This window comes from Anas platyrhynchos, chromosome 2 (assembly GCF_047663525.1).
Source record: "Anas platyrhynchos isolate ZD024472 breed Pekin duck chromosome 2, IASCAAS_PekinDuck_T2T, whole genome shotgun sequence".
Lineage (NCBI taxonomy): Eukaryota > Metazoa > Chordata > Aves > Anseriformes > Anatidae > Anas > Anas platyrhynchos.
The window spans coordinates 112988781-113016563 of NC_092588.1; the positions used below are offsets into that span (position 1 = coordinate 112988781).

The window sequence follows — 27783 nt, forward strand, 5'->3', positions numbered from 1 at the left end:
AAAAATGTTAGAAATACTGGGATGTTTTGTCCTGCCATTATGTCCGTAACCTGCATCACAGGTAAGCAGGAAATTTCTAGCTTTTGTCAAGACCTTCTGCATCACTTCTTAGTTTAAAAACATTTGAACAACATTTAAAAATATTAATAGAAAAATATTAATATTAAAATATTATTACGCACTCAACATTAGCCTATATACCCTGCTAAATGAACCTCCCAGACCCTAACACTAATGAGTATCTGCCAACTGAAATACTTGTACTGATATTCTTGTGTTACTAAAGTCATTAGTAATTCAGCGACGAGTTTTACATCTAAGTTTTAAAATAAATTTAATTACTGTATTTGATATATAACATAAGCATTTTTAATAAATATATACTTTCCAGTCAAGTATGCTATATACTAAATATCAAACTGACACCTAGATAAGGAGGGTGGAAAATTTCCTTTAGGCTCTAGCATACAGAAAATTGTAACTTGTCTTCCAGCTACAATGGTAGTTAATTATAGCAATAATCTTGCAAGTGGATTCCTTACAGCTTTTGCCTTTTTCTGTAGATCAACAATCTGAGAGAGGAGATGGGTGATTTCTTCCTGCTGCCGGGCAGCATCTTCAGTTTTCTTTGCTAACTCCTCGGAGATATTGGCAATCTGGATGTTTGCATCCCCTTTAAGAAAAGTGATTACAATCAACATTACAACATGCAAAAAAAGCAAGCAGAAACATGCTCTTTCAGAACATTACTTGATTCAGCAGAATCCTTCCTCAACATACAGTACCATTTTATTGAAAAAAAAAAAACAAAAAACAACAAACACCAAACAGTACGACACTAAACCAGAATGACACAAAGTGTTCATGTTACAAAGGAGACTGTACTTTTCCTTAACATTAATATTTTCTGTGCAAAATTACTCTGCATTTGAGAAAGATTTAGCTTACAGCTGCATATAACAGGTCAGCTGGAAATTCTCTTATTTTCCTTATACAAATGGTTGGGATAAGTACTGAAGGAAAAAAAATGCCTGATCTGACTTTTTTTTTTTTCTTTTTCATTGAACAATCTCAAACGAGAAGGAAAAAAAATAAAAAGGACATACTTAGCTCTTTTACGCAGTCATTGACAAGCTGTTGTTCTTTCTCTTCATAAGTGATTGTTTCAGTCTTCAGCTGACAGGCCTATTCAAGAAATCCACATCAAATATGCTACATTAGCATGTTTGTTCTTTGCCAGCATGTTGCTGCGTTTCCATTTGCTTCAGAGAGAAGCTTTTCTAATCACTCCTCCAGAAAGACAGTGAGAAACACTGATTTTTGCCTGCCCTCCCTCATGTTCCAGAAAAAGGGGCCAGGTGAGTATTCTGCAGAGATGCTGCTGCATAGAGAAACTTGTACCAGTATCCCCTCATCCCCACTAGATGTCACCAACATATTTTACATTAAAAAAAGAAGTCCTAAACATACAAAAGCCACATATGTAGAGCTTGATCTGGTCACCTGAACAAAGCCAGGAATCTAACTAAATGCTTGATTTAAATACTTGTATACCTGAAAAAAAGCATTCAGATAGTATTTGAAAATTCCTGGCACTGTAACTGTGTATTCCACATAAAACCTCAGTGCTACCTCCCTCCTTTGTCTTTCCTCCTCCAACTCTAGGAGCACCAAGAGGAGCCTGGTTACACCCAGCTGGTTATGTCTAGCACCACCTCGGTGGGCAAGTAACATGTGCCAAGTGCTGGGGATATGCACAGACTCACAAAAGCCATCCACAGAGAGCTGCATAGCTCAGAGGTTTAATTTTGGCTCCATGCTGCGGCTCACTGGCGCAGACCGCATTTCTCTGTAAGGAAAGTTAGTGCTACAGAGATTTCTCCTATAAGTTCCTGAAGCAGTGGCCCTCTCACAGTTCTAACCCTACCTTCATTATCCTCAAACCACCTATTGCTCATCTTGCTGGTGTGTGTGACTTCTCAGTGAAGTGTACAGCACTCTCCATTATGCAGTGTCTTGTCCAAAGACAACACTATTTTCAACGGGCCCTGCATTTGCAGTAGAAAATGGTCATCATACTATGTTTCCATACATTGGTTCTTTGCCCAAAAATAGTTTTTCTCCTATACCCTGCTACTTGTTTGCAAAATGGTAATATGCTGTCAAAGCTTAGAAACTGTATTGAAATTTAATATAAAATTGTTTATAAGATATTATATTAGGGAGTGTTATTTCTGCTAGACATGGAACAATATATAAATTTTTTAAAAGTGTCATCTGTAAAACAAACAGAATACTCACACACATAAGGGGCAAGAAAGACACAATCTTAAAATATGAACAGACTTGAAACAAAATTGAAGATAATTGATGCAAATTTAGCCTATCAATTTATATTTTGGCAAACACTGAATTTTTACCAGAGACCCTATTAGCCTGCAAACTTCAGAACTGCAACTAAAATCACCCATGGCTACTGGGTCAGCCCTTTATGGTAGGCTTCAGGCCACAGTGCTGTACTCCAAAACCTGCCTGTAGCTCCTGCTCTCCTCAAGGCTGTACACCTTACCACATTCTGCTGGCAAGGAAACTGCTATGACTGTAGTTTCATGTAGCTCCCATGTTTCAGTTTTTCCTTCATTTAGAAGGATAAAGGACTATGATTAAATAACTACAAAGAGATCTTTGTCACATGTGGAATTACGTACTCTTAATTAGACTCTCTCACAGCTTTTAATACACACTTCTCAGTACCTGTGTTCTAGCACTTAAATGAACTGTGTTAAGCAAAACACAAAGGAAGCAATTTTACCTCAGATCTAAGTACAACATTCTCTTCTTCGAGGTCCTTGAGTTTCTTTTGAAGAGAATCCAAGTGAAAGTAGTTCTGGACGGAGGAGGAAGATTCATTCCTCTTGAGACTTGTAAAAAAATAAAAACAAACAGGTTTTAACTCATTTTTACTTGCATGATGGCCAATCTCACAAGAAAATAGACTGAACAGAGGTCTCAAAGACAACCAGAGCCACATGAAGTACACCTTTGTTCATGGCAGTATGTTTGGGCAGCAATATAGTTTCAGTAATTTTTAGTTCCCGACATCTCCTTTGGAAAAGACCATGAGAAAAGAAACAACCTTACTATAGCAATCCAACAGCTCCCTGATTAATGCTGCATATGTCTCACCAGAACGCAGTAATAACTTTGCAAGCAAGGGCAGACAGCCCCTCAGAGGCTGCAACGCTGTTCAGCCAGCTAATTGCCTGGAACACATGCTATAAACCGTGCTTTATTTCCTTTCCTCTGCTACCGAAAACAGCGTAACATTTTTCAGCGTCCTTCAGGTTCTTCAAGCACAAAGGTCACACACGTAGCACGTTCTAGCAGTGTGCAGAGATGTGGGGTACCATAAGCGGGATCAGTGCCAGCCTCATTGCCACAGAGAGCCAGCTCCTGTGCAAGTTACAGTGCTGTGTCAGCAGCCTTCCTATCTTCTTTCCTCACTCCCCGACTCTTGTTGGCACCAGTATAGCCAGCTGGTTCAGTGCAAATCCTTCCAGCTTGTGCCACGCACCAAGTTCATAGTTTTATAGCTCCAGCCTTTACAGGGATCATTTTACTGCCTTGAATGACATTGAATAAGCTATGAAAATTGTCCAAACCACCCCTGCTTAGTACCAGATGAAGGTTCAGCATTGCAGATCAATAACTTACGGAGTGGAACAGATGGACTCTGGCTCACTTTCTTCAGCAGCACTGGTATAGAACTGGAGCAGCTCATCTTTCATGGAAAGCTCATGCCGTAACTGAGAAACCTGCACAAAGAAACAGCTTGCAGATCAGTAACTTGCTTTTCTAGACACATTGTCAAGTAAACCCACTATTAATTGGTTATTCAACCTCCAAGCATCACCTTCAAACTAAATTAAGTGGTCAAAACTGGAAGAGACCAGAAACCATTCCTCTATGTATTAAAAAGAAAGACAAAGCATACATTTAAAGTAGACATTACATTTTCTACATTTTCTGTTTTAAAAATAGAAAAATGCAATTCTTCACTGATACTAAATACGGTAAAAAAGAAAAATGTTTAAGATGAAAAATCCTGACTGCCTACTGCATTAGTCTAGATTCACATTTGGAAAAAAAAGATACACTGCAGTGATATTGCAAGAAATTAACATGACACCATCACGGCAAACATCACTTCATTTTGCATTTTACATAATGACTGTCACCATCTGGCTAGAACACAGACCTTGCAGACTAACATTTCTTCCTCTTCAGTAGACTGTAGATAAAATTATTACAGTGCTTGCGCAGGAAGGTTACATTTGAGACTCAATTGTCTGTTGAGCTGCAGAGCAACACACAGTGGCAAGCTGCCATTCTGAGGTTGCTGTACTTGTGGTGGCTGCAGTCAGTTTCTGGGTGTAGTTTGGGCCTCTGATGACTCCAGAACACGAGTCTGGCAAAGAGGCACACAGGAATCCCATACACGTACCACGAACGAACAAAACCTAATTGGGTGGTTAGGATTCTCTGCAACTGTGAGCTACACAAACTTAACCTTGTTGAATTTGTATTTTGATTCTTCAACAGAAGGGTTAAAGGGCCAATTACACAGTAGCACTTAGGCCACTTCACAGCTGCAATTCAAGACCTCAGTGGTAAGCGGTTCTTTATTTTTTCCTTGCATAAGTCTAAATAGCATAAATGATCAGACTAATGTTTCCTCCCACTTGCACTGTAAGACTTGGTCTTTAGTACTCACTTTCCAATGCGCAGATTGCAGAGCACATTCATTTTTATTAGACTTCTACTTTTTGTATTGTAGGCATAATTATACCTGCAGTTATTACTGGCAAAACCTGAAGAGTGCCAATAAAATATATTTAAGCTACATTAACATCAAACAAAAAGAAGGCTCAATGCAATAAAGCACTTAAACTACACAAATTTTTAAACAAACAAGGTCATTTACTTTACTACAGCTACTCTGCAAAACCGTATGTGCTAAGGCACCAAAGTCCTCCTGAGACATGGTTTCAAAAAGGAAATGCACATTTTTAAAAATGCAAGGAAAAAAAAACCAACAAACCACATTTCAGCCATGAAACAAAATCAATGCATTCATTCTGCGAGGTTCATTTTTCTCCATTTCAGGGAAAGCTAAAAACCATGCCAAAATATCAATCTACTTCCTTCCAGCACATTATGGCTCAGCCTCTTCAAGTAGCAAGGAAACAGATACTGTCAGTGGATGGGCCCTAGATCATCTCTAGCTTTTTCTATCTTTTTCCTCCATATACCAAAACAACTGAGCATACTATTTTTACTGCCATTTCCAAGCATTCCAATTCCCCAAAGGAGGGTGAACAGCTAGAGAGAGTAACCTTTTATGGGAAGAAGACAAAAGGCCATGGGCACAAGCTGAAGCACAGGAGGTTCAGGAAGCACTTCTGCACTGCGTGGGTGACTGAGCACTGGCACAGGTTGCCCAGAGAGGCTGTAAGGGCTCCCTCCTTGGGGATATTCAAACACCACCTGGACATGGTTGTAGGCAGCTTGCTCTAGGTTATTTATAGCACGACACACATACCAATAAAACCTTAACTTTACACTACACAGTCATTTTTTCTACATATTACAGAAACCCAATTTCCTTCAGACAAACAATTTTAGACAGTTTTTACAGAATTTTAAAAGTCTCCATTCAATTCTCTTCTCTTCCCTTGCCTACAGGGACAATTGTCTAAGTTACCATTTTTTTTTCATATATTCAAAATTCAGCATTATGAGGAGATCTGAAATCAACTAAAGAAAGAATTTCAATATGCAAGCATCATGAGCTCCAAGCCTGATGCGCTCTGCCTCAAAAGCATCAATTTCTGAAGGAGTCAAAATGACAGCATGAAAGATGGGCGTTGATAAAACACATGGCCCAGTGTACCAAGCCATCTGGTAAGAAGCTTATTTTTGGTGTTCCTTTTCCTAGTGCTGCTCCAGAGTCCCATAAAAACCAGGCCTGGCAAAGGCAGCCACTACCTCCATCCTCACACCTTCCTCAACCAAATCCTCCATTCTGGATGCATGGTATGAATGCCTGCCCAGTCATTATATGCATGCCTAGTAAATGCCAAATCAACCAATGCACAAATAAGTGTCTGCCACATGACGGGCAACAAGCAATAGCACTCTTTTGGATAGAATATAATTAGTTTTCCTTGCCAAAAAGTGTAGGCCGAAAGAGATTAATTCTCTGTGGGTGCTTCACTGCCATTTATAGTGCATCTGGGATCTCTCCATCCATGCTTTACTTATCAGCCCCCATCTTGGATATCATTCAACCCCCTACATCCCTGAGCATTTTTAGTAGCAGACATTTTTAAAGTTTTTATTCCACTGTGTTTCATTGTTCTCCTGCTTGCCCTACACCTCTGGGATTCCTCTCCCTCTTGTTCAAATGTACATATGAGCAAGGTTCACAAACCAACATCACTGCCCCTGAACATAAGAAACAACATTTGCCTCTACCTCAGTCAGTCAGTAAGTCAGCAGAGTTTAAATAGTGACACTGAATTATAGATGGAGAGGTCTTTTAAAGCATCCTGTATGGTTCCATTGAAGATCCATTCAGCGAGAATCTGCCAGTACCTACAGCAACCCACTCCCCATTCAGAGGAATACAGTAAGAAATATCAACTGTATAAATGTTCAATTAGAAATGCAACAGTATGTGTAAAACAAGGCATTATATCAAATAATTAAAAGTTTTCAGTTACATTTTATAGAACACACTAATTCAAAAAGACATGCACCGTCACATTATATTTTAAACGTATTCATCAACAGTCTAAAGCATTGTCACTGCAGTCAAAAACTGAGAGAAATGTCTGTACTGCAGCAGGCTAACAGTCCACGCTTCAATAGATCCTGCCAGTTTCCTGAAAAGACAGACAGCCAAATGACAAGAAACTGAAAGATCTGAGCAATCTTGACAAAAGGTAGCAAGTCCCACCCTTTGCTTCACAGCATAACCCAGCACTCCCTAACATTGACAAGTTCATACATACAGAGTGTGTTAAATAAAAATTAGTAATCACTAAAATGTATCCTGATCCATCTGAAAAATGGAGTCTTAACACCACTCTATGAAATTGGAAAAAGTGGAATGCACATGATTTCAGTGAGTGTGCACTACTGGAATCTCTATAAATATAAAAAGCAGTCATATTCAATTTGAGAAGCAAAGGGAAGCACTCTTAGCATTCAAATGGCATGATCTAAAAGCCGAAATTCAACTTGGGTATAAATAGAAAAGCATTAGGGAAAAAGCAATTAAACATCCATCGGAGAGGATGTGAGAGGACTGAGAAAGATTCAGGGGAGAAACAAGAAAAAGAAAGAGCTGCAGAAGGGAAAAAGTGATTAGTGAGGGGAATTATACATAGGGTGGGAACAAGGACAAAACCAGTAGAAGAAAACAGTGGGTAGAGTGACTCAGAACCAAAAGAACAGCTGATTTTGAGGAAAATGAAATCTGAGGCATAGCATAAGTCAGTACTCCACCCCCGCCCTCCAAATGGCCTTGATTTGAGCCAACAGGTCAAATGATTTTTTTTTTTGGTCATACATTTGCAAGTTTACATGGTATAAAAATGGCTGTCCAAGCTACTACAACATGGATTGACCTGCTATGGATGGGATGCCCAGGAAAATTAAGTATGGAAAAGGTAAAGAACGAAAATTCTCCCCGTCACTGCAGATACCTCAAGCATGAAAATCTTACCTCTTCCCTGATGTGTTCTACTTGCTCCTCAAGGAACTCATTTCTTTCTGTCAGTGACTTATTCTTCTTTAGAAGTGACTGGCCAATCCGAGCAGCTAATTCTAAGTCTCGTTCTTTCTGTAGAGCGTTAAGAAAAGAAAGCAAATGGCAGAGAAAAGGGTAAGTTTGTCATAGAAAGGAAGATACAAGTAATTAAAACAACAGAAAGACTTTTTTTTTTTTCCCTTCTGCAAGGGTTGTTTGTTTAGGCTTTGCTAATTTTCTTTTTCTCTTTCTGTTTATGTAACACCGACATTCAGAAAAGACTAGCTCATACAGAGGTACTGAACCATAGCATAGCTTTAGGGTCTAACGTCAAACAATGTAAGTTAAACCAGAACTAGTTCTCCATTATGGCTTTGAGAGACTACCGAGGGAAACTATTCTATCACCTTGGTATATAATTTGCAGAATACAATCACAGAACTTCACAAGTTTCATTTTAAGGACTTCAGAAACACGGTAAAAATGCCAAAGAACTCAAAGCATTCTGCAGTTTCCACTGGCTCTACCTTGAAATAGAATGCAGCCAGCAGTGCAGGAGCCTGTCCCATTACAGTGAGTATTCAGCCTCCTATTCTCTTCATGTAAGCAGGTCATTAGTGCTTTAATATAAAACCACACCCTATCCCTTTCTTTTTTTTTTTTTTTTTTGCAGATGCTCAAATCTACATGAAGTAGAATTCTCATTTCCCCTTTGTTACCTCTTTCTATGTGCACAGAATTGGAAATAGCTCAGCCAGACACTACACATACCAATAAAAATTAGGGGCCAGTCCCACTGATGACACATATCTATACACTAGGTTGTAATCTGCCTGTGGCAGATTATGCAGCATAAAACTCTGCAACATTAATTAAGCGTTTTCACTGATGATTTCCCTTATTCAATTACTAGAATTATTCTAAAATAGTGCAAAAATGGCACTGTGGTCGTCTCCCCAGTTATCTTTAGTTCAACACCATTTGAAGAGCAGTTTTCTTCCTTTCACATATTTACAGAAAATACTATTTGGGGCTTATTTACCCAGCTGACAACCATTTGATTTATGACTAAAATCTACCTTGTGACACACACGACAAAGCCAAAAAAACCTACAACTAGTCCTAACCTGAACTGGAAGTAAGTCGATAAACATGTTCCTACTATACTCTGCTCTGGTGTGGCTTCGCCTTGAGTACTGGGTGCAGTTTTGGGTGCCACAATACAAGAAAACAATTAGAGAGCATCCAAAGGAAGGCTACAAAGATGTTGAAGGGTCTGGAGCTATAAGGACTGGCTGAGGTCCCTTGGTTTCCTCAGCCCAGAGCAGAGAAGGCTGAGGGGAGGCCTCATGGCAGCCTGCAGCTCCCTCACGAGGGGAGCGGAGGGGCAGGCGCTGAGCTTTGCTCTCTGGGGACAGCGACAGGACCCAAGGGAACGGCATGGAGCTGGGACAGGGGAGGGTCGGGCTGGGGGTTAGGGAAAGGTTCTGCACCCAGAGGGTGGTTGGGCACTGGGACAGGCTCCCCAGGGAGGTGGTCAAGACACCGAGCCTGTCGGAGTTCAAGAAGCATTTAGACAACACTCTCAGACATAGCATTTGACTTGGGGTAGTCTTGTGTGCACCCAGGAGTTGGACTTGATGATCCTTGTGGGCCCCTTCCAACTTGGGATATTCTATGAGATTCTATGAATTTGAATAAGAGGCTTTCATAGTGAAAAAAATGAAGTTTTGTAATAATAAAGTGATGGGTTATTGATCACTGCTGTGTTGACATATAGCATTTTCCAAATGATTTTTGAATGTCAGGATTGCATTTGCATTAAAAGCCATTGGCATTATCTACCCATAAAATCTTGATAAAATCTGACATACAATCTTTCAGAACAGTAAGTCCCACAAAGCTATCCAAAAATGTTTAGTTGACATATTTGGCCAACTTATTGTTCAGCAATTCAGTTCACTTCATAAATAGAAAGTGAGGAGGAAAAAAACCACATATCAGTGCATCTTTGACTCTACTGAGGCAGAACTATCCAGTAGCAAGGTTTCTGTCTGACTCAAAGCTGAGGAAGACAAATGTGTTTCCAGGCTCTAGACCTCTCTAGACTTCCTACAAAAATTTTTAGCAATTCAACACAAAATCTCAGTTTGGGGTCAGGCCTCCTCCTCTCAGTGATATGGAATTGATGTATTACAGCAACATGAGTAATAAAAACACTGAAGTCTTAATGATTCTATAATTAATGATTATGATAACTTAATGATTCCACAATTCTAGGAAGTTAGGCACATTTAAACCATTCTTAGGAAGGGATGAGAAAGCAAGTTCACAGGAGAATCTGTTTCCATTCTTAGCAAATACCCAGAAAAAGCCTGATGTCACTCCCTTTGCTCCCTTTTCAGGGCAATAGGCACGGATTTTCAGAGTATCTGCATGCAAGATGTTTTGAGATCTACTCTTTCCTGTCTGCACGGCAAAAATGCTGCACCTCCCACCCTGCCAACTTTGTAATACATTCATTTAAAGCTTGTCAACAAGAACAACAGGCAGACATTTAGGTTTTGAGTTTGTTTTTCATTTGCCTGTGTTATGGTAGCAGAAGTAGTTACACCTTAACTTCTGCAAACAGATTTAATCTCTTGTGATAACCAACATTTAGAGAACAGAGAAAGGAGGCGTAAGTGCAAACAACTGCCCAGGAAAAGTGATTAAATTGGAAATGATGGCCAATGAAAAAATAAAAAATCTCACTGAAAATATTTGTGTTATTAAAGGTTCACCTACTGCACATTCCTCCATTTTCCCTTTGCTATCATCCAGGTAGGGAAAGTAAACCAGATGCTTTAAAACTGGCTCGGCAAATCCTTCTAGCATTGTTCCTGTGAATGTGATTTCTGGATCTATAGACATTTGGCTATGGGAAACTGGGAGGAAACAGTCTGGCAAAGTGCTGCATCATTACTAGAAGGAGCCATGGAAACAAATACAAGTAAATCCCAGCCACAGAAGACAAAGGAAGCAAGACACAAACAGGTAACAGCCTGTTACTACAAGTAAGTAGTTTATTCCTGAACACGGCTTTTAGATAAAGCATCAGTTTGTACTGAAGTTTCATAAGAAGTTGTTTAAAAGAGATTATCTCAAAGCAGGACTTTGTACTGAGATTATATTATCAAATGTAGGTGAGAGATGTGAGTATTACCATGCTTGTCCCCTTGCAGAATTGGAGGAAGAATAGACCACATACCTTGGCCACCTAGATCCCATTTTTGACATTGCAATAAGCAAGCAAATAGGTATGAAGGAATAAATTATGTTCAGAGATAAACTAATATAATTGTAATAGTTTTCACCTGAATAATTCTTCATAAACAACATTTGGAAAATTTTCACAAGTTCACTGCAGAAAAGCAGCTAATTTCAAACAAACAATTTATCATGGTATTTACTGAACATAAGTATTCCATCCTGTAGCTTGACAGCTGTTTTTTTTTTGTTTTTTTTTTTTTACCATTTCCTGAGAGCCAAGGATTACAGTCATAACAATGTACATAATAACAGTATTAAAAACAAAAACAAAACAAAACACCACTATATATATATATATATATATATATATATATATATATATATATATATAAAGCTAAAGAAAAATGCCTTGGAGATGAATGGAGCATTAGATTTTTTTATTTTTTAGTTTTAGTTTTTGTATCTGTGCATTCTTCTGGAAAGATGCTAAGATAATTATCAATACAATAGTACTTGTGATTTTTCTTATAAGATTAATCTATAAATAATAATAGTATTAGCTTTACATGTACTGTAAAAAAATAATAATAATTTAAGGGTATATTTTTTTCCTCTTCTCATTCATTTTGGCAAATATTTGGCCAAGAGTAAGTTAAATGGTCCCAGTTGAAAAATAAGCACAATTAATGAATCCATAGGAGTAATATAAATAAAGGTCATTTGTTTACAAAGATTATTTACCTTTCCAATGAGATGAAGTTTACATACACTCAAGGCACTTTTTCCTCCTCATTTGAAAAGGGTCTACGAACAGTCACTACTAAAACCATGTAATTTCTGTACTACGTTCTCATACCGTGTATGGGTCCTAAACTAAAGAGATGTAATACTTGCCTCTTCAAGTAGACGTGTAACAGCATCTATGTCATTGTATGTTTTAGTCATCTGGCCCACTCTTTCAGCACATAGAACTGTGAGAAGATAAGACGAAACATTAATAACATTGGCATTACCACTGGGAGAAAAATATATTCTTTAAAGAACATAGATTTTCTTAAATTTTCATCTTAAAACTACTTATTTCAACTATGGAGTCAGTATAACAAAACCTAAAAGAAAAAAAAAAAGCTATCAAAGTTTCAAGTCGGGAATACTAATGTTTCTTTTTTGCAAAGAGTATTTGCTTTTGTCAGTTGCAGAACAAACCATTAAAACAAAACTTTCTTTTCTAAAGAGAAATGTCTTGAGTTTACTAGGAAAAAAAAAATCAAGGAAGACATGAAAATGTTCTTAGACACACAACTAGAATTCTGTTATGTCACTTAGTCATTGTATTGCATGCAGTAGAATTGTTCCATGAATAAGCAACTCCAACAGTGTCAGTAACAATGTTCATCATAAATACTATGTCATAGTAATGGAACTAAGCATTATGGTATGAGACAGCAACATCAATAAAAAATGTATGCAAAATAATACACCATTCTTATAATACCTACACCACATCATCGTGGCCATTGTATCCCTCATAAAAAATGTTTACTAAACCGGATGAGATGATTAATCACTAAGGTGGAACTGGGAGTTTTGTTAGACTGAAAGAGGTATGCGGAAGTTTAGTCTATCACCATAGGTGATCTATTAAGAAGCTATACAGGCTTATTTGAAGTCTGCAAGTTTTGTAGAAGTCCATAAATAATCAGAGGAAACATCAGCACTTTCTGCTTCATTCTGACATACTTTTTTTTATTTTCAGCTGTGCTTAATCCTCAGGCCCCATAATTTTGAAAAAATTGATTGTTATTAGAGTTGAGTTGATCATATTGACGACTGGCTAGCAGACTGCTGTAATGCAAATTGTTCTTCAGGGGATTTACCCTTTACAATGTCAGTTAAAGCTCAGTCTGACTGACTGGCTAATGTTGCCCCAGCACGCATTAAGAGAGGTTGGAAGAAAGACAAATAAGGCCTAATTAGATTGAAAAAAAATGCACAGAGTACAGCAATAGTACAAAAAGGCTTGTCACCCTAAGGAAACGATGCTGCCTGATTATAAATATACAAGATATTAAGTACATAAATATACAATTGATCACACCTAAAGGCACATCAATAAGTTATCAAATACAATACTTTGGTATCTGTTAAATATGTTTTTTTCCATTCTTGAACATCAGAAAGTTGCCCAAACTACAGCAAGAAATATTCTGTTTATTTTCCTGTTTTTCAAGCTCCAGTTTTGAGGTTCAAATCCTGAAAACATTTTAGTGACATCAGCATTGCCAGTGAATTTCAAAGAATGTCATTCATAACAATTCAGAAGAATTACATTTATCCAAGTAATTATGTCTGAAAGTGGTAACAGTAAAAAGTTATTGTTTCAAAGTAATAATTTGACAAAAATTACAAACAAAAATACAACGCATTTGTAAGCTACAAACTATATAGTCTGCTTTTGAGTAATCACGATTCCACACAATGTAGTAACTTGCAATAGAATATCAGTAACTTGAAGAGAACATCACCTCTATAAAAAAAAAGGCAGTACAAAGAAGCCTTCTGCTAAAACTCCTTAGAAAGACGGATAGTATGACTTCCAGAAGACTATTCTCAATAAAAATGATTCATGTTAACTACTAAAATAATTTTTTAATACGTAAGTTCATGGGTCATGCAATAATGTCTATCAGAAGCACTGAGACCAACAGTTTATTTTCCAAAACAACAGTACACTTAATAGTTCCCTTGGTTACAACATTCCCTCACTGCTATAAAATAACGTTTGAGATTGTCATTAGGAGGCGTATATTAACTCTGTCCCTGGCACTGATAATCATGGCTGATTATGACTATGGCAACCCCACTCTATTCCAGTTCAAGTGACTGTATATGCCAGCTGATAAAAGGATGGGGCTCCCTCAGACAGGATAAAGTCACGGCCAGGGAAAAGAGAGGTAAAGGTTCATACATGTGGTTGCTCACTCAGCTGTTTCTTCATATTTTGCCTTTTAAACTTAACAGCAGGTTATCACCACAGTCCAAAATTAAACAGCATTTTCAATAAATATAGCACTAGAACTCTTTGCATACAGGTAAGAACTTTTATTGATAATCAACATTTCTAAGCTGCAAAGGAAAGGTGACCTTGACAACAAGCCTTGATACGAGGTAAAGTCAAATATTTCTTTTCGATACCTGTAAGCTGAGTAATAAGTGCCAACAAACCAGAGAAACTATCACAACAGATTTATTCCCAGCAATAAGTAGCTACCTAGTTGTCAATGGCTATAGTATTTGTTTCCATCAAACTTCTGTTACCACAGAGGTCTTCATATATTACTCTGACAATGTGAAAGGGTTTTAAAGCAGAAGTGATACGTTATTCACCCTCCTCAATGTCAAAGTGGAAACAAACTTGAATAGGTTGGGTATAATAAAACACCTCCTCCAGCCAGCTGCCTCCTGTAATCATTGTGCAACACAGCAGAAGTCCAGAGCTACCAACGGAAAGGAACATATTCCTTTTATAAAGAGGGCACACTTGCCAAGAGATATTTCTCCTCCATCCTCAGAAACCGAGGCTTGCAGGGGAAGAGAAGGTAGAAAGAAAAAGGAGAGAAACAATTCAGCAGCGGCATTTAAAAAAATCAAAACTGTGTTAAGTTTGCAATTAGTCATTACAAGTTAACATTTGGTCAATTGCTAGTATAGTGAGATTGATTTCCTTAAATGTCCAAAAAATTTACCAAGTGAAAGAGACTCATTATTTTGAGTTCTGATCAGTGAAAGATGAAGAAGAAAAAAAAAAAAAAAGAAAAGAAAAGAAAAAAAAAGAAGAAAAAAATCAATACACCCACATGTCTAACAGATTCTGCATAGCAGGTTTCTAGCCTGCTTGACTTTCTGATGAATATGAGAGCCTGGTAATACTACTATAAAGATAAAACAAGAGCAAATGAAGGACAATGTTCTGTCATAAAAATAAAAAAAAACCTACAGTGCCAATTTACTGACCTCTTTTTGCAAACTGACCTCACTTGCAAACCAGTACTATTTTTGCTTGAGGATGACAGAAGTGCAGCATCTAAATGCATGCATGCAACATACAAATCCAACATCCTTTGCATCTCTCTGTTTCTAGAGATTGCCTTTAGGCAATAAAGACAGACAGAATATTAAAAAATAAATGCTACAGCAAGTAGAGGGAGCACAGAATTCTAGAAAAACCTCAGCTGGAAAACTCAGGTTTGGTAACATCTTTGAAGCTAATGCCACAGATCCAAAACTGAAAACAAAGAACAGAGAAATGTTCTATCACATTATTTTCATGATCGCATTAAATATACAAAACACAAATAGATACCTGGTAGACCCGGTAGCAAAGTTCTTGCTCTGTTTTTCACTTTTTTTTTTTTTTTTAAGCCAAACACACAAATGGAAAAATGCTACACAGATCAAGTCTTTCCTCTGCCTTAAAGTACCTAGCATATATATACTCTATATACTCTCTTAAAACTTACAAACGTATGGTTATCCATATTCCTATGTTTCTCAATGTGATTACAGCTGAAAGGATGTACTTCACATTTATTTTGCATCACCTACTTAATACAATGTGACTGCAAGCTTCTTTCAGACTCTGAGCTCTGCACTGCCTAAAGCACAGACTGTCAAGATGAAGATGCTCAGAGAGGAAACTATGTGCCTTCCTGGACTGTGCCCTGAAAGACAAACAACCATGTAGCACGCTGATTAGAGAAAAGCATGTTTCCAGGAACATGAAACAGCCATGGAGGGGAAGGGGAGCAAGAATACTCCTACTAGGAGCTGCTGCAATGACCAACTTTCCCCAAACTGGGGGTGCAGGTACAAAAACATCACAGGAGCCGGCAGTCATAGGTGTCATCAGAATCAGTTCCTTGTACTGGCTAGCCAGAGCCACAACTCCCTCCTTGAGACATACCTTCTCTTAATTTTTGAGACCTATCATTCAGGTTCAAGCTAAAGAGAGTGCAACCACTGCTGAAGAGGAAAACTTCTTCCCATCCATTTCTAACCACCATGAAACAGAAGGGGGATGAGACACTATAGTGAAATTTCACTTTTAGGGCAGATAATACTGACCTGTATAATTATACTGTCTGACAGGGAAGACCCCAGTGCACTGGGATTTCCTTACTACTAAAATTTATTTCCCCAGAAATTACATCAGGATAAAGGAACACTGTCCAGGGAACATGATCTCCAGCAATATAATGGCAAATCTTCTTAACAGTAAGGTGGCAACAAGGGACAAACTTATCACTTTTCTTCATTACAATTCTCTATCCAAAGCCTTTAACTATGGTAAAGCCTATTGTATTCTCCATCATTCATGAGAAGCTGTCTCATGAATTGCTTGCATCTCCCTCCCCTGTGCCCAGAGATCTCTCCACACACTGAAGCCAGGATGGCAATTTCTTTGCATCATAAATGCTGTGCACCTCAACATACAGGACAGGCACAGGAACACCGACCAGCAGCACTCATTATTCATAGACACCACTTGGCAAACACATGAGGAGTCAGTGACCATGGCTGACTCAGCTCACATTGGTTTCCTTTCTGAAAGGCAATTTCTGCACTCCAAGGATAAAGTACGTGCTAAAAAACACAGCTTCAGCTCTAGAGCTGCTGATAGTTACACCCTGGCACTTGTTATCAACAGCGCTACCTGCATGAAGCCAGGTGCATGAGGATATTCTGAAAATGGTGCCATAGTACATATATTCCCTTTCAAATAAACTCAGAAAAATATACCTAAAATGTGCTCTCAGCTCTGCTTCTGACTCAGGCTAGAAAGTTTTTACGTGTTTAAAGTTAAACACATTAGATTCTCCTCCACTAAAGAGAAGCTTCTCGCAGCCCCAGCTGAACTGGGGCAGAGGCTTCAGGCCTGCTGGTGCCTGGCACATTGGAGATGGGCCTCAAAGACCATGTTCATCTGAAGAGCTCAACATTTCAAGACAGTATTGCCACAGGAGCTTCAAAAATGTGCTTCTGAGGCAGGAGGACTTGCTAGGTGTCCAGATTTAAATATAACATGCCACGAGCAGGACATAGCTGCTGAGGGCAGGCGGTGAGCCCACCCAGCGGCCACAACGCTGCTCAGAGGGATGAAGAGCAGCCACAGCACGCACACCGCTTCACTGCTGTGGAGCCACGTCGTGGGCGAGCTCCTTGAAAGAGTCTGAAGGAACATACTGTTGTGAGCAATGCACACGCAGTCAGACACTACATAATAACAAGGTGACAAATGACTAACCTAAGTTCAGTAGGCAATACCAATGGATTATTTCCTTTTTAATGTTACAGCTTGGCTTACTGGGATTTCAATGACACAGTTTGCACTTGAATCGTTTAATATTAACGAGCAGTTACTGATTCTTCTAGAAGCAGAGATTTTATCTTACCATTTAAGCTATGGTGAAAATGGTGCTTATTTACTGCAGTTTCTCTCATATAGCGTTCAAAGAGCTTAGTTGTTTCAATGTTAGCCTACATTATTACTTCATCTGAGGTTTGCAGAAAAACTCTGCTGTTGTTTCTTTTCAAGAGCCTATGCCCAAACTTTCAGGCTGGCAGCCATTTCAAAGCAGTTCCTCTAGGTTGGGCATGCACGGCAACTAACTTTCTTGTGATGAATGCAGAATCGGGTTAAAGGAAATTTCAACAAGAACATCAGACATCTGTTCCTTCTATTAGCACAAACACAGATCAAGTGTGGCACCTCAGTAAATACACCCACAAAGCAAAACTAAGGAGAAAAGGAAAAATGCCTAGAGAGAACAGAAGGCCTTGTGTTATTGTTGACTGTGCTTGGGCCCCACAGCTTGTCATCACCTTAGTACACGGTATTTGCTGGTAACAGCTCAGCATAGCTCTTCTGTAAAAAACTTTTCTCACAGGATTTTTTATTACAATCCATTGAATTATTGTCTTGACATTCTCCTTCTTCATCTATATCCTCTCAAGAAGTATCTGGACTGCAAGCCTTACAACTAATAAACAGGTACAGGGCTGGACTCAAAACCTTTTAAAAAATCTTAAAATGAAGTTACAAAGCAGTATTAAAGCCATGCATTGTCAGCTGTTAGTATTTAAAGATTCCAGACCATTGTATAAACCCAATTCTAGCCAACATCTTTATAAAATAAAACAGGTATTTCATATTTTTAAGAAAGATCTCTGGAGTGCCAGAAGTGAAGAATCTAAAAGTGATCACAAGACTTTTATTATTATTATTGTTATTTATTTATTTAAACTTGGGCTAAATGAAGAGGATTTTTAATCTGCTACATTAGTAAACTGAAACAGTAATGACTGGCCACCACCACAGGTCCTAAACAAGTCACATAGCCTCCTCCTGTCCTACCTTCAAAAGCAAGAGTCAAAACACGGCCCAGTTTCAGAATTAGCTGACTCAACAGTGTACTGACCAAGGAGAGCTCAAAGGCTACCCTTTCACAGCTCAGGTTTTACCAACAAAAACTAAGCAGACACATCAACAATTACTCCTGTTCAAAGCTTCACCGCAGTCAGCTCAAAGACCAACTCATCAAATGAAGATTAAATGTTACTGTGCAATCTTACAACTCAGAAAGCAATGCACTGACTCTTGGACTGTTCTGCCTAGACCTTTATGAAGGTGTTTCCCATACTCATTGAGAGAGCTGATTCCCATAATGCTGCCCAGCATAACACTTGTTCTGTCAGAGAGGTTTTAAAAACAAGACCGATGGCAGTGAAAGGATTTAGATGCTGTAAAAGGGAAAAACCTCAAATCAAAATGACCAGACACATACAATTCATGGGACAGGAGAAACAGAGTCTCAATTATACAATTTTTATCCCCTTCCTTCCATGAGAAAGTTAAGAAATAAATAACAAAAAATGAGATAACTGTAAATCGTTAGTGAAGCATATTCTTCTGTTTTTCCTTTTCTGATACTATGTATATAGTCAGACATAGCTAAAGATTTCTTGTCTCCTGCATGGAAAGGCTGCATAGTGGTGTTTCAGTCTGCTTTACTTATAAAATGGATTGGCTCATCTTCAACAGAAATACTATCATTAATAAGCATGCTGACGTGAAAAAATACCTAGAAATATCATAGATCCTTTTTGTGCATCTACATCACTACTACAATAAGTATGTAGGTGACCTAAATGTATATGTGGATGAGAGAAGCATCTTTAAAAGACATTTCACATACTGAGCTTTTGAGTGGTAGGTACTGTAGAGACACAGGACTAAATTTATCCCATATGGAACTCAATGTTCTTTTTTTCTCTTGAAATCTGCAAGGATAGGTTCAGACTGTACTTAGATCTCCATGAAAGGTAAAATACGCAGGAAGAATAAGAACAGCATTCGGTATGTTTCAACAACCACTTAATCACACACACACACACACACAAAAAAAAAAAAAAGCAATAAAATATAAAACAAAGTCTGTTGACTTTCTTAGATAATGGTTACCTCCCCACCCCAAACCCTAGTTCTAAAGTTTCTCTTTCACCGGTATTCTCCCAAGCACTCTCCCGTTTTGCACAAAAAAACGAGTTATCTTAAATTGCTTCAGAGACACAACAGGGACAATGAAGAGTTTATTGCATACGACTGAAATCCAGGTGCAATATTTCATTCTGAGGAAGTCTTTACAGGAAAGTCCTGCACAACAGGTTCAATGACAGTGTTACATCCAAAAAAGCCCTTCTCACACAGAAGCTTTGGACATGAGAACTGTTCCCCATGAGATCAATCTGTCAAAGCATCCTTATATCAGCTTTATGATATAGCTCTTGGAAGTACCAGTTCTCTACCACAGAATTGTTATTTTAGAGCAAAATTTACAATGCATGAAATAGCACAAGTGATGTATTCAGCTTTTGGTACCTGATGCCCTGAAAAAATTGCTACACTGGCTGGAAGCAGTCCTTGAATAGGAAGGTACACACTATTCACAGCAGGTGCACAGGAGAAATACCCACACATGTACATGCACATTCCTACCCTAACAGGCCAGTTGTCTGCAATATTGCAGACATCCACTATTTCCACAAAGTACAAGATTTTGTGGTTGTTTGTTTCCTTGAAAGGTTAAGACACATGACCCCAGATTTGGGTTATTTCTGTCTATATGCTTTCAAATGCTTGGATAAGCATAATATTGTTTCCTTGCTTTTTTCCTCATTTTTAGAGGTGCCTGTTGGGAATGACAAAGTAACACACATAGCTTCATAATATACATATGAGCTACTCATATAAAAATGTATTACATTTCTAAATAAATTCCCAAATCCATTTTCATTATTAAGACAAAAACAAAACACTATTGCATAGCCTACGTCTGTAGATCATGCATTTATTCTTTGAGAAATATACATAAAGATTCACCTTGTCCCCATAAGAGTATTTTCTGACTCTTTCATCTGAAGGCAGTGGGTACACATTGAAAAAGACTGTAAAATTTAGGAGGTTTAAATCCACAAAGGTCATTCAATTTTCTTAAATACTGCCAAGCATTAGTAGCAGAAAAGTTTAAAAGCAAAAAGGCAAAAAGTACCTTCTTCCAAGATATCAAGGGTCTGCCTGTTAAATGCATTTTGTCTCTCCTTTTCCTCCTCATAGTCATATTCAAAGCTTTCCTCTTCGTTTCCTGACATTGCTGAAATTGTCCCAGATGGACCCGGGACTATGCCTCAGACTCACAGGCGAAGGAAAGTCATTCCCTCTGCGGCTGTACCCCCAGGGAGAGCAAAGGAAGGCCTCCGCAGAGCGGGATACCATCTTTCCTCACTCACATACTCAGCCAGGGAGCTCCCGAGTGACTGCGCTTGTCCTCAGCGCCGCAGCTTCGCCTCGTACAGGTTGGGCGGAGGAGGGAAGGGACCATCTGTCTAATAATTGACAGAAAATGCACAGTTGTTCCTTGCACCACCTCTGAGGGCGTGCAGCCTGCACTCAAGGGCTCTGTTAGCGTATTCCAGACACAGTAAGCAGGCTGACGGTCCGCTGCCCATCCCTCCTGGGCTGCCCTCTGCACAGCCCCTGCTGCTGCCGGCAGTGGTAGCTCCCCGCAAGCTTCTCGTCCTCCCAGCCACTGCCTGCCACACCTGGCCACGGGCGTGCACCCTTAAATCACCTCTCGGTTGCCTAACGCCACACGGAAGGCATTGCACGGGACTGGGGAATTGCCTAAGGCTGCAGACATGCACACACTAAGCCCGCCTGGCAGAGAGATCCCGACGGCTGTGGCTACTGCCACGGTTCTTACAGAAAGAGTTATGCTTGTACCAGGTGTTTAACCAACATATCACATCAGCTGTAACATATCACTTTTTCTACAGTCATCTTTATCATATATTATGGGAAACAAAGTACCGCAAGCCCACATAGTGCACCCAGTACATGTCCGAGGGCACATGCATCCCTTCTTTGCTCCAACAACAAACAAAACTCCTCGTGCTAAACCTCACTACACACATGGGGCATGTTAACTTTCTTATTTAACTGTTTGCGCTGTAGATACTTAATGTTTACCAAGTCGCCTCCCTTACTCTCAATAGCAAACAGACGCCCTTTACCTCCTGCAGAAAACACCCCAACCTGCACTGTGGGGCAAAGCAGTCGTAGGTGAAGGGAGGGGACTGCACAGCAAATGCAGCTCATTGCCCCCAAGAGGACATTGTGGCCAGGAAGACAGACAGACAGACAGACATCAGAAGCTGTCAGTCCTCTGGAATACACCCAGAGGAGACAAGGGAAGCAGAACCTAACAGCTGAGGTGACAGAGGAATGGCTTCTTGGTGGTTTCCCTAATGCCATTTCTCTAACAGTGTGAATGTAGGAGACAGTATGAGATGGGAAGGCACTAATTTTATACAATCATGGTGAATTATTCTGTTTTAATTTTTTGAACACTTGATATTTATATACAATATTATAATGTTAACTATTATTAAGTTGCCAATGGATAGGAAATACCCAGAGGTGATTGCTGACGAAAGGAACACTCATTTCTGAATGAAGATCTTACCTATTACTCAGACTTAACGACTTGACCTTTGACTGCCAAAATTTATTGCAATATTAGTCAGCAGAAACAGCCTCAAGAACTCATCTCGGGGAAAAAAAAAAGAAAAAAAGCATTGTCCCTTCCTCTCCATATCATGACATTAAAAGATGTCATTTTAAGAGTAATGTGACAGGGATTACTTCTAGTTTCTGATTTCTTAAAACTTTACTCTCTCTACAGTTCTCCCCTATAACCAAGCACTAAACTTATTAAGTATGTATATTAATATGTTACTAATTAATATATTAATCAGTAATTATTAATTAATTAATATTGTGTAGTATTAATTAATATATTAATATATTGCTTATGTATATATATATATATACATAAGCAATATATATATATATATATATATATATATATATATATATATATATATACACATAATGTATATACTAAAATCATTAAATATGTATATTACTTATAAATAAATTACATATCAGACAGTAAGAGTCTTAGGTACCCACTTGACTCCACCATCCATGACCTCAAATCAGTTCCAGGACTTGTGATCATTCACAAATACAACCGAGTGTGTAACAAATACAAAAGCTGACAACACTTTTTCCTTACGTGTTTTCTACTGTTGGTATTTCTCATTTCAGTTCAGGCCTTGGAATCCAAACCTGACACTTTTTTCAGGATCAGGCCCTGAAACAAATGAATCCAAGCCCCTCCTCTGTAATACTGTCTTTGAGTATTTTTCCTAACAGGTTATTGCTATACTTCAGTTGTTCCTCTGCAAAAACTGAATTGTTCAGATATTTGGAATGCACACACTTCCAGCTCAGCTGAACGTTTATCTGCCATTATGTTTCAGCCAAAATGCCATACTTTGCAGGCTTACAAGACTGGATATTTTAAAAAATGCTAATATTATTCAAAAAGGTTCAAATAAGAGACATGATACACATTTGTTATAATTACTGGGAATGCTCAAAAAAAAAAAGTGTGTGTGTGGGGGGAACGGGAGCACATAATGCAGCATTAATTTACCACTTTACTTTGATAAGTAGAGAATGGAAACTCAGAGAGATACCAAAACAAACTCAGAGTATTTTAAGAGAATGAAAGAAGCAACTTTCAAATCTTAGGGAGCAAACATAACATGTCAACTTCACCAACATGTTATGGTTTTAGCATTCCTGACGAGTGTTCAACTATAGCTAACTAGCTAGTCTATAAGGAGAGCAGGGCAGTGTGTGTCACACCAAAACCAGACATATTGCTGCCCAATATACACAACAATATGCATACAATAAATTAATATTCTCACATGCTGACTTTTGAACCGTGACTCATGCTACACAGACGGACTCTGACATTCAAAAACCAGAAGAAAGATAAGTGCTGCAGTACCTACTTTGTTAATATTGTTAAAGCATATGAGAAATGCTGATGCAAATTCATAATGGGTGGGGACAGAATGTGTGCTGCACCCTCACACTATCAACTCTTTCTCAGTCGTAATTTGCATTAAGCTCTTTTAACAGTGTGGGAATATTTACATGCCAACGAATGAGAGCCAGGTCTCCAGCAGATACCAAACAAGAAACAGCAATGGAAAGAAAAAAAAATTAAGTGGTTCTGAAAACATAAAATCAGGGAAGATTCAAAGGAGATTTTTAATATTTCCTGTAAACACCGACTCCAGGACTTAAAAGAGAATACCAGAATGAACACTGATTTTAGGGGTTACCACTGCAAAGCAAATTTGGCATATTTGCTGTTATTTACTCAGCACATAGGCTACTCCACCTTGTGTAAGCTGCTAAAGACATCCAACTCCTTTCACTTGCTGGGTGAACTGCAGTGCTTGAAAATGCACGCACACACTTCTCGTGCAATGCTTGCACTAAGGTACAAACCACCTCCAGTATCTTTGCAACAAAAAAGGAAACACAAACCCAGAGTTAGCTTAAGGGTGAGGCTGGACACAATACAAATAAACCCGCTTACCGTGACTCATTACTTCCATGCAACTCCAGTGTATTCAAAACGTTTTAACCTTCCTTTATCAATAAAAACATCTAGTCTTTTCCACATAATCACCACAATTACACAGTAACAATAATGTTGCATTTAGAACAAAAAAAAATCTCCATAAGCAAACAGCTCCTAAAAACAGTGGCTGAAACAGCAGCACCTGGATTTTAAGACATGTTGATGAAGAAAAAACATATTGTCATTTGGGGTGGGCTTTTCAGGGTGGTGGGAAAAACTGGTCACTGGACATGTGCTCTCTATTAAGATGTACAGTCAGACAAAGTTAGATTGTTCAAATGTTTGCAGGTTTGTACATTTGTTTGCAAAAAAGTACATTTCTACTTTGTGCATTTCCCACTCTTTCAAAAAGTGCCCCCAAATTATCTTCTGTTGCTCAGCCAAAAGGACAGCAAGTTACTTTTGCAGAAAGAGAATGAAATGGGATTAACATTTATCTGGAAATTTAGCAGATGAGCAGACTAAAGAGAAAATAAAACCTCTATACTGAAAAATAAACCACACGAAGACAACATGCAAGTAGCAGTAGGAAAGGTCTGACTGGATAAAGAAGAGAGTCAACAGAGGAACAAAGAAAAAGCAGTGACATGGCAAAAAGGCAGAAAACTAGGAAAAGTATATCAATGTTTGCATGATTATAAACGAGGTTCAAACATATTTATAAAGTATGAAGATAAGGGATGAAGGAGCGAAGCAAGAACAACCTGAATGAGCATTTCAGCTGCATACTTAGGGAGCAAGGGCTGTTTCCAAGATTGCATGCTACAAGCAAGAGTCTGAGATGTAGATGACATGCCCACAGTCAACATGCAGAGCAAGACCAGAGTTACTGTGCCCACAGGGATCTAGACAAAAGAGGCTGATGTGTGAGGATGATGATGAGGACCCATCAGAAATGCCCAACCAGCAGCCAAGCTCCTCTTGTAAGGCAAGTGCCATGGCAAGCATAGAATCATAGAATCATAGAATATCCTGAGTTGGAAGGGACCCTTAAGGATCATCAAGTCCAACTCTTGACACCGCATATTTCAAGTAAAAAGCACAGAGCTGGCATTTTGAGGCTACCTATAACTAAGGTGCACAGAGAAAGAACCATGGTGATCAAAGACTCAGAGCTGCAGCACAGGGTAGGAAATATTCTCCTAATGCTGCCTTTGAGCAAGAAGTGATCCAAAAAAAAAAAAAAAAAAAAAAAAAGGAAAGAACTAGGACACTGTCTCACATTTGCAAAGGCACACTGATATAAGCAAGACAAGGATAAGAAACTGTAGCTGGGAGAAACTGTAGCTGGCAGGTCAAGGAGAACAAACATTAGCACTGTTAATTATTGTCCAGTTAAAGAGAAAGTCCAGGAACTTGTTGATACTAGTTCCAATGGAGCAGACAATAGAAGAGAGAAGCTCTGAACAGTAACTGCAAACAGAACATGAGATGAAAACATTTCAATAGGAGCAGGAGTAAAGCACGGGCAGGAGATAGAAGATATAGAGAAGAGCAAAAGCAGAGCAAGAAGTGCCAGAACAACCATGAAAGTCACTCAGGCAAACACATAAGAGGTTAGAAGCTGTGGTGTGTGTGAGAAATGGGAGACACAGTGAGAATGCAGAAAGAAAGAAAGAAAAAAGGGATAAGATGCCATTTTCTCCACAAGAAATTGCTGAAACTCATGGGCAACAACAGAAGAAAGAAAGAGCCAATTACGCACAAAAAAAGTCACTTGGAATTGTAGGCAATGAACTCTTCAGCATTAAAGTGGAGTTGTTCAGCCAAAAATAAACAAGTAATGGGAGAAACCATGTGAAAAGGACTTTGATCCAGGGTTAGCCTGGATTTCTCTTGAAACCATTGTTCATCAAGAGGGTAGGAGAGGCTGGCCCAGGAGAGAGGCAGGGGAACAAGTGTATCCATAAAGATTTATACAGTTATCTGCAAAACTTGCACCTTTTTTGTCATTAGTGTTTGCCATTTCAAAGTGTGCTATGAAGATTATTTTCCTGTTCAAGTACACACCCAGCACTTTTCCCCACCCCACTCCACCTGTACATTTCATTAATGCCAAGCAAGGTGACAACTGTCACTCGTATTATACAACAATATTATACTGAAAAATGTATCTAAAAAGCACGGTTTAATATTTTTTTACTCATTTAAGTTCCAATTTATCGCAGTTAGCTAACACTGGTGATTTAATCTTCAGGTAACGTAACCCTTCATTATTTAACTCTATCTACCCTTACCAAAAATAAACTCTGTAAAGGACCTTACATAAAGGGATTACTTTGTTATCTCAACCCTAGAGAGTCCTGACAGATTTGGAAGTTGTCGGCTTTGAGCATTTGTTCATCTGCTTTTGCGAGGTATTAAAAAGACCATAAATTACTGCCACCAAATGTGAGTTGAAGACATCATTACTATGGCAATCCACACAGAAGTTCATTAAACCCGAGCTAAGAGACAGATTGACTTCTTTTCCTATTAAGTTAAACAACAGTGCTAAAGCCTTACATGCTGGTGTCATTTTAGAATGCTTTTTCCTCCTCAAAGTACAAGAAACCACACACAGCTAAAGGAATTAACAACACGAAATCACAACTTTTATACAGAAATCTGAGTCCCATCGGTTTTGACAAAGAATTTGAGAAACAATTTCATCAGAAGAGTAATTCTGTAGGACAACAGCTTGTGAGGTTTTCTATTAGTTTCTAAGTACCACTAACTCCTCCCATGCTATATTTTCCAAAAATGGTAAATTGGGCAGGATTTATGATATAATGCACACATAAATCTGAGCTCCAGAGAGTCCATGTACAGCAGAGAAATAAGCTGTCTAACTATGCTTCATTCTGTCTTAAAATAGATATTCAAAACAGGTCAGCTGAGCCGCAGCTGCCTATCACTCACTAGTGAATATAAATGGAATCCCAGGGAAATGAATCTGCTATCGACAAATACATGGCAGAAAAATCAAACACAAGAGACAGGCATCTCATAAGATACCATATGCTCTAGGTTTTTGAAAGAGCTCTATTTCCTACAATGCTTTTAAGATGCCTTTTGTCTCCCACCACAATCCGTATACCTTTCTCCATCAACAGGAAAGGCTGATACTATTTTAAATCCAAATCAAAATGCCAGTATCAAAGGCCAAAGAGATTCCACCACCATACCTCTCGAATTCTTCTCTCTCACAAGCTTCAACTGGGAGAAGAAGACAGCTAAAAACCATCAAGCTCCATTAAACCTTATGAGACTGCCACATGAGGCTGAGACAGGACTGACAGCACTGTCATTCCACCCTGACAGAAAGGAATATTTTAATAAAATAATAATAAAAATGAAGCACTATGCCTTACCTAGAGGAGTGCTTTTTCACTGTCTGCCTCGTAGAGAGGTGCTCACACCCAAGTGCTTGGGCCAGCCAGCCAGCACAAACTCTACCTGTCTGTGGAGATGTCAGCTCAGCTGGAAGAAGTATGTTGGGTGGGGGCTCAGCATGTACCAAAAAACTTGTCAGCCCAGAATCAGTCCAACCACTGCAGTGTTCCCAAGGCCCTGATCCCTCAAAGTATTTAAGCTCTTGCCCAAGAC

At 38.8% G+C, this 27783-nt stretch overlaps 1 protein-coding gene across 17 annotated transcripts in view; it reads right to left on the bottom strand.

Annotated features, from left to right (window-relative positions):
- The window catches only part of TRAK1 (trafficking kinesin protein 1), a 130501-nt gene that overhangs the window by 25101 nt on the left and 77617 nt on the right, over positions 1-27783 (bottom strand). For 15 of the 17 annotated variants that reach the window (XM_072033370.1, XM_072033374.1, XM_072033364.1 and 12 more), the window contains 6 exons: positions 11963-12039; positions 7793-7909; positions 3715-3815; positions 2813-2921; positions 1107-1185; positions 543-673 (listed from right to left, as the gene is read on the bottom strand). In XM_072033370.1, the coding sequence (XP_071889471.1) occupies positions 543-673; positions 1107-1185; positions 2813-2921; positions 3715-3815; positions 7793-7909; positions 11963-12013 (588 nt within the window). In that variant the 5' untranslated portion in view covers positions 12014-12039. Of the gene's footprint in view, positions 1-542; positions 674-1106; positions 1186-2812; positions 2922-3714; positions 3816-7792; positions 7910-11962; positions 12040-20676; positions 21164-27783 lie in introns of those variants that run through there. The other 2 variants (XM_072033366.1, XM_072033368.1) reach the window with 2 other exon arrangements.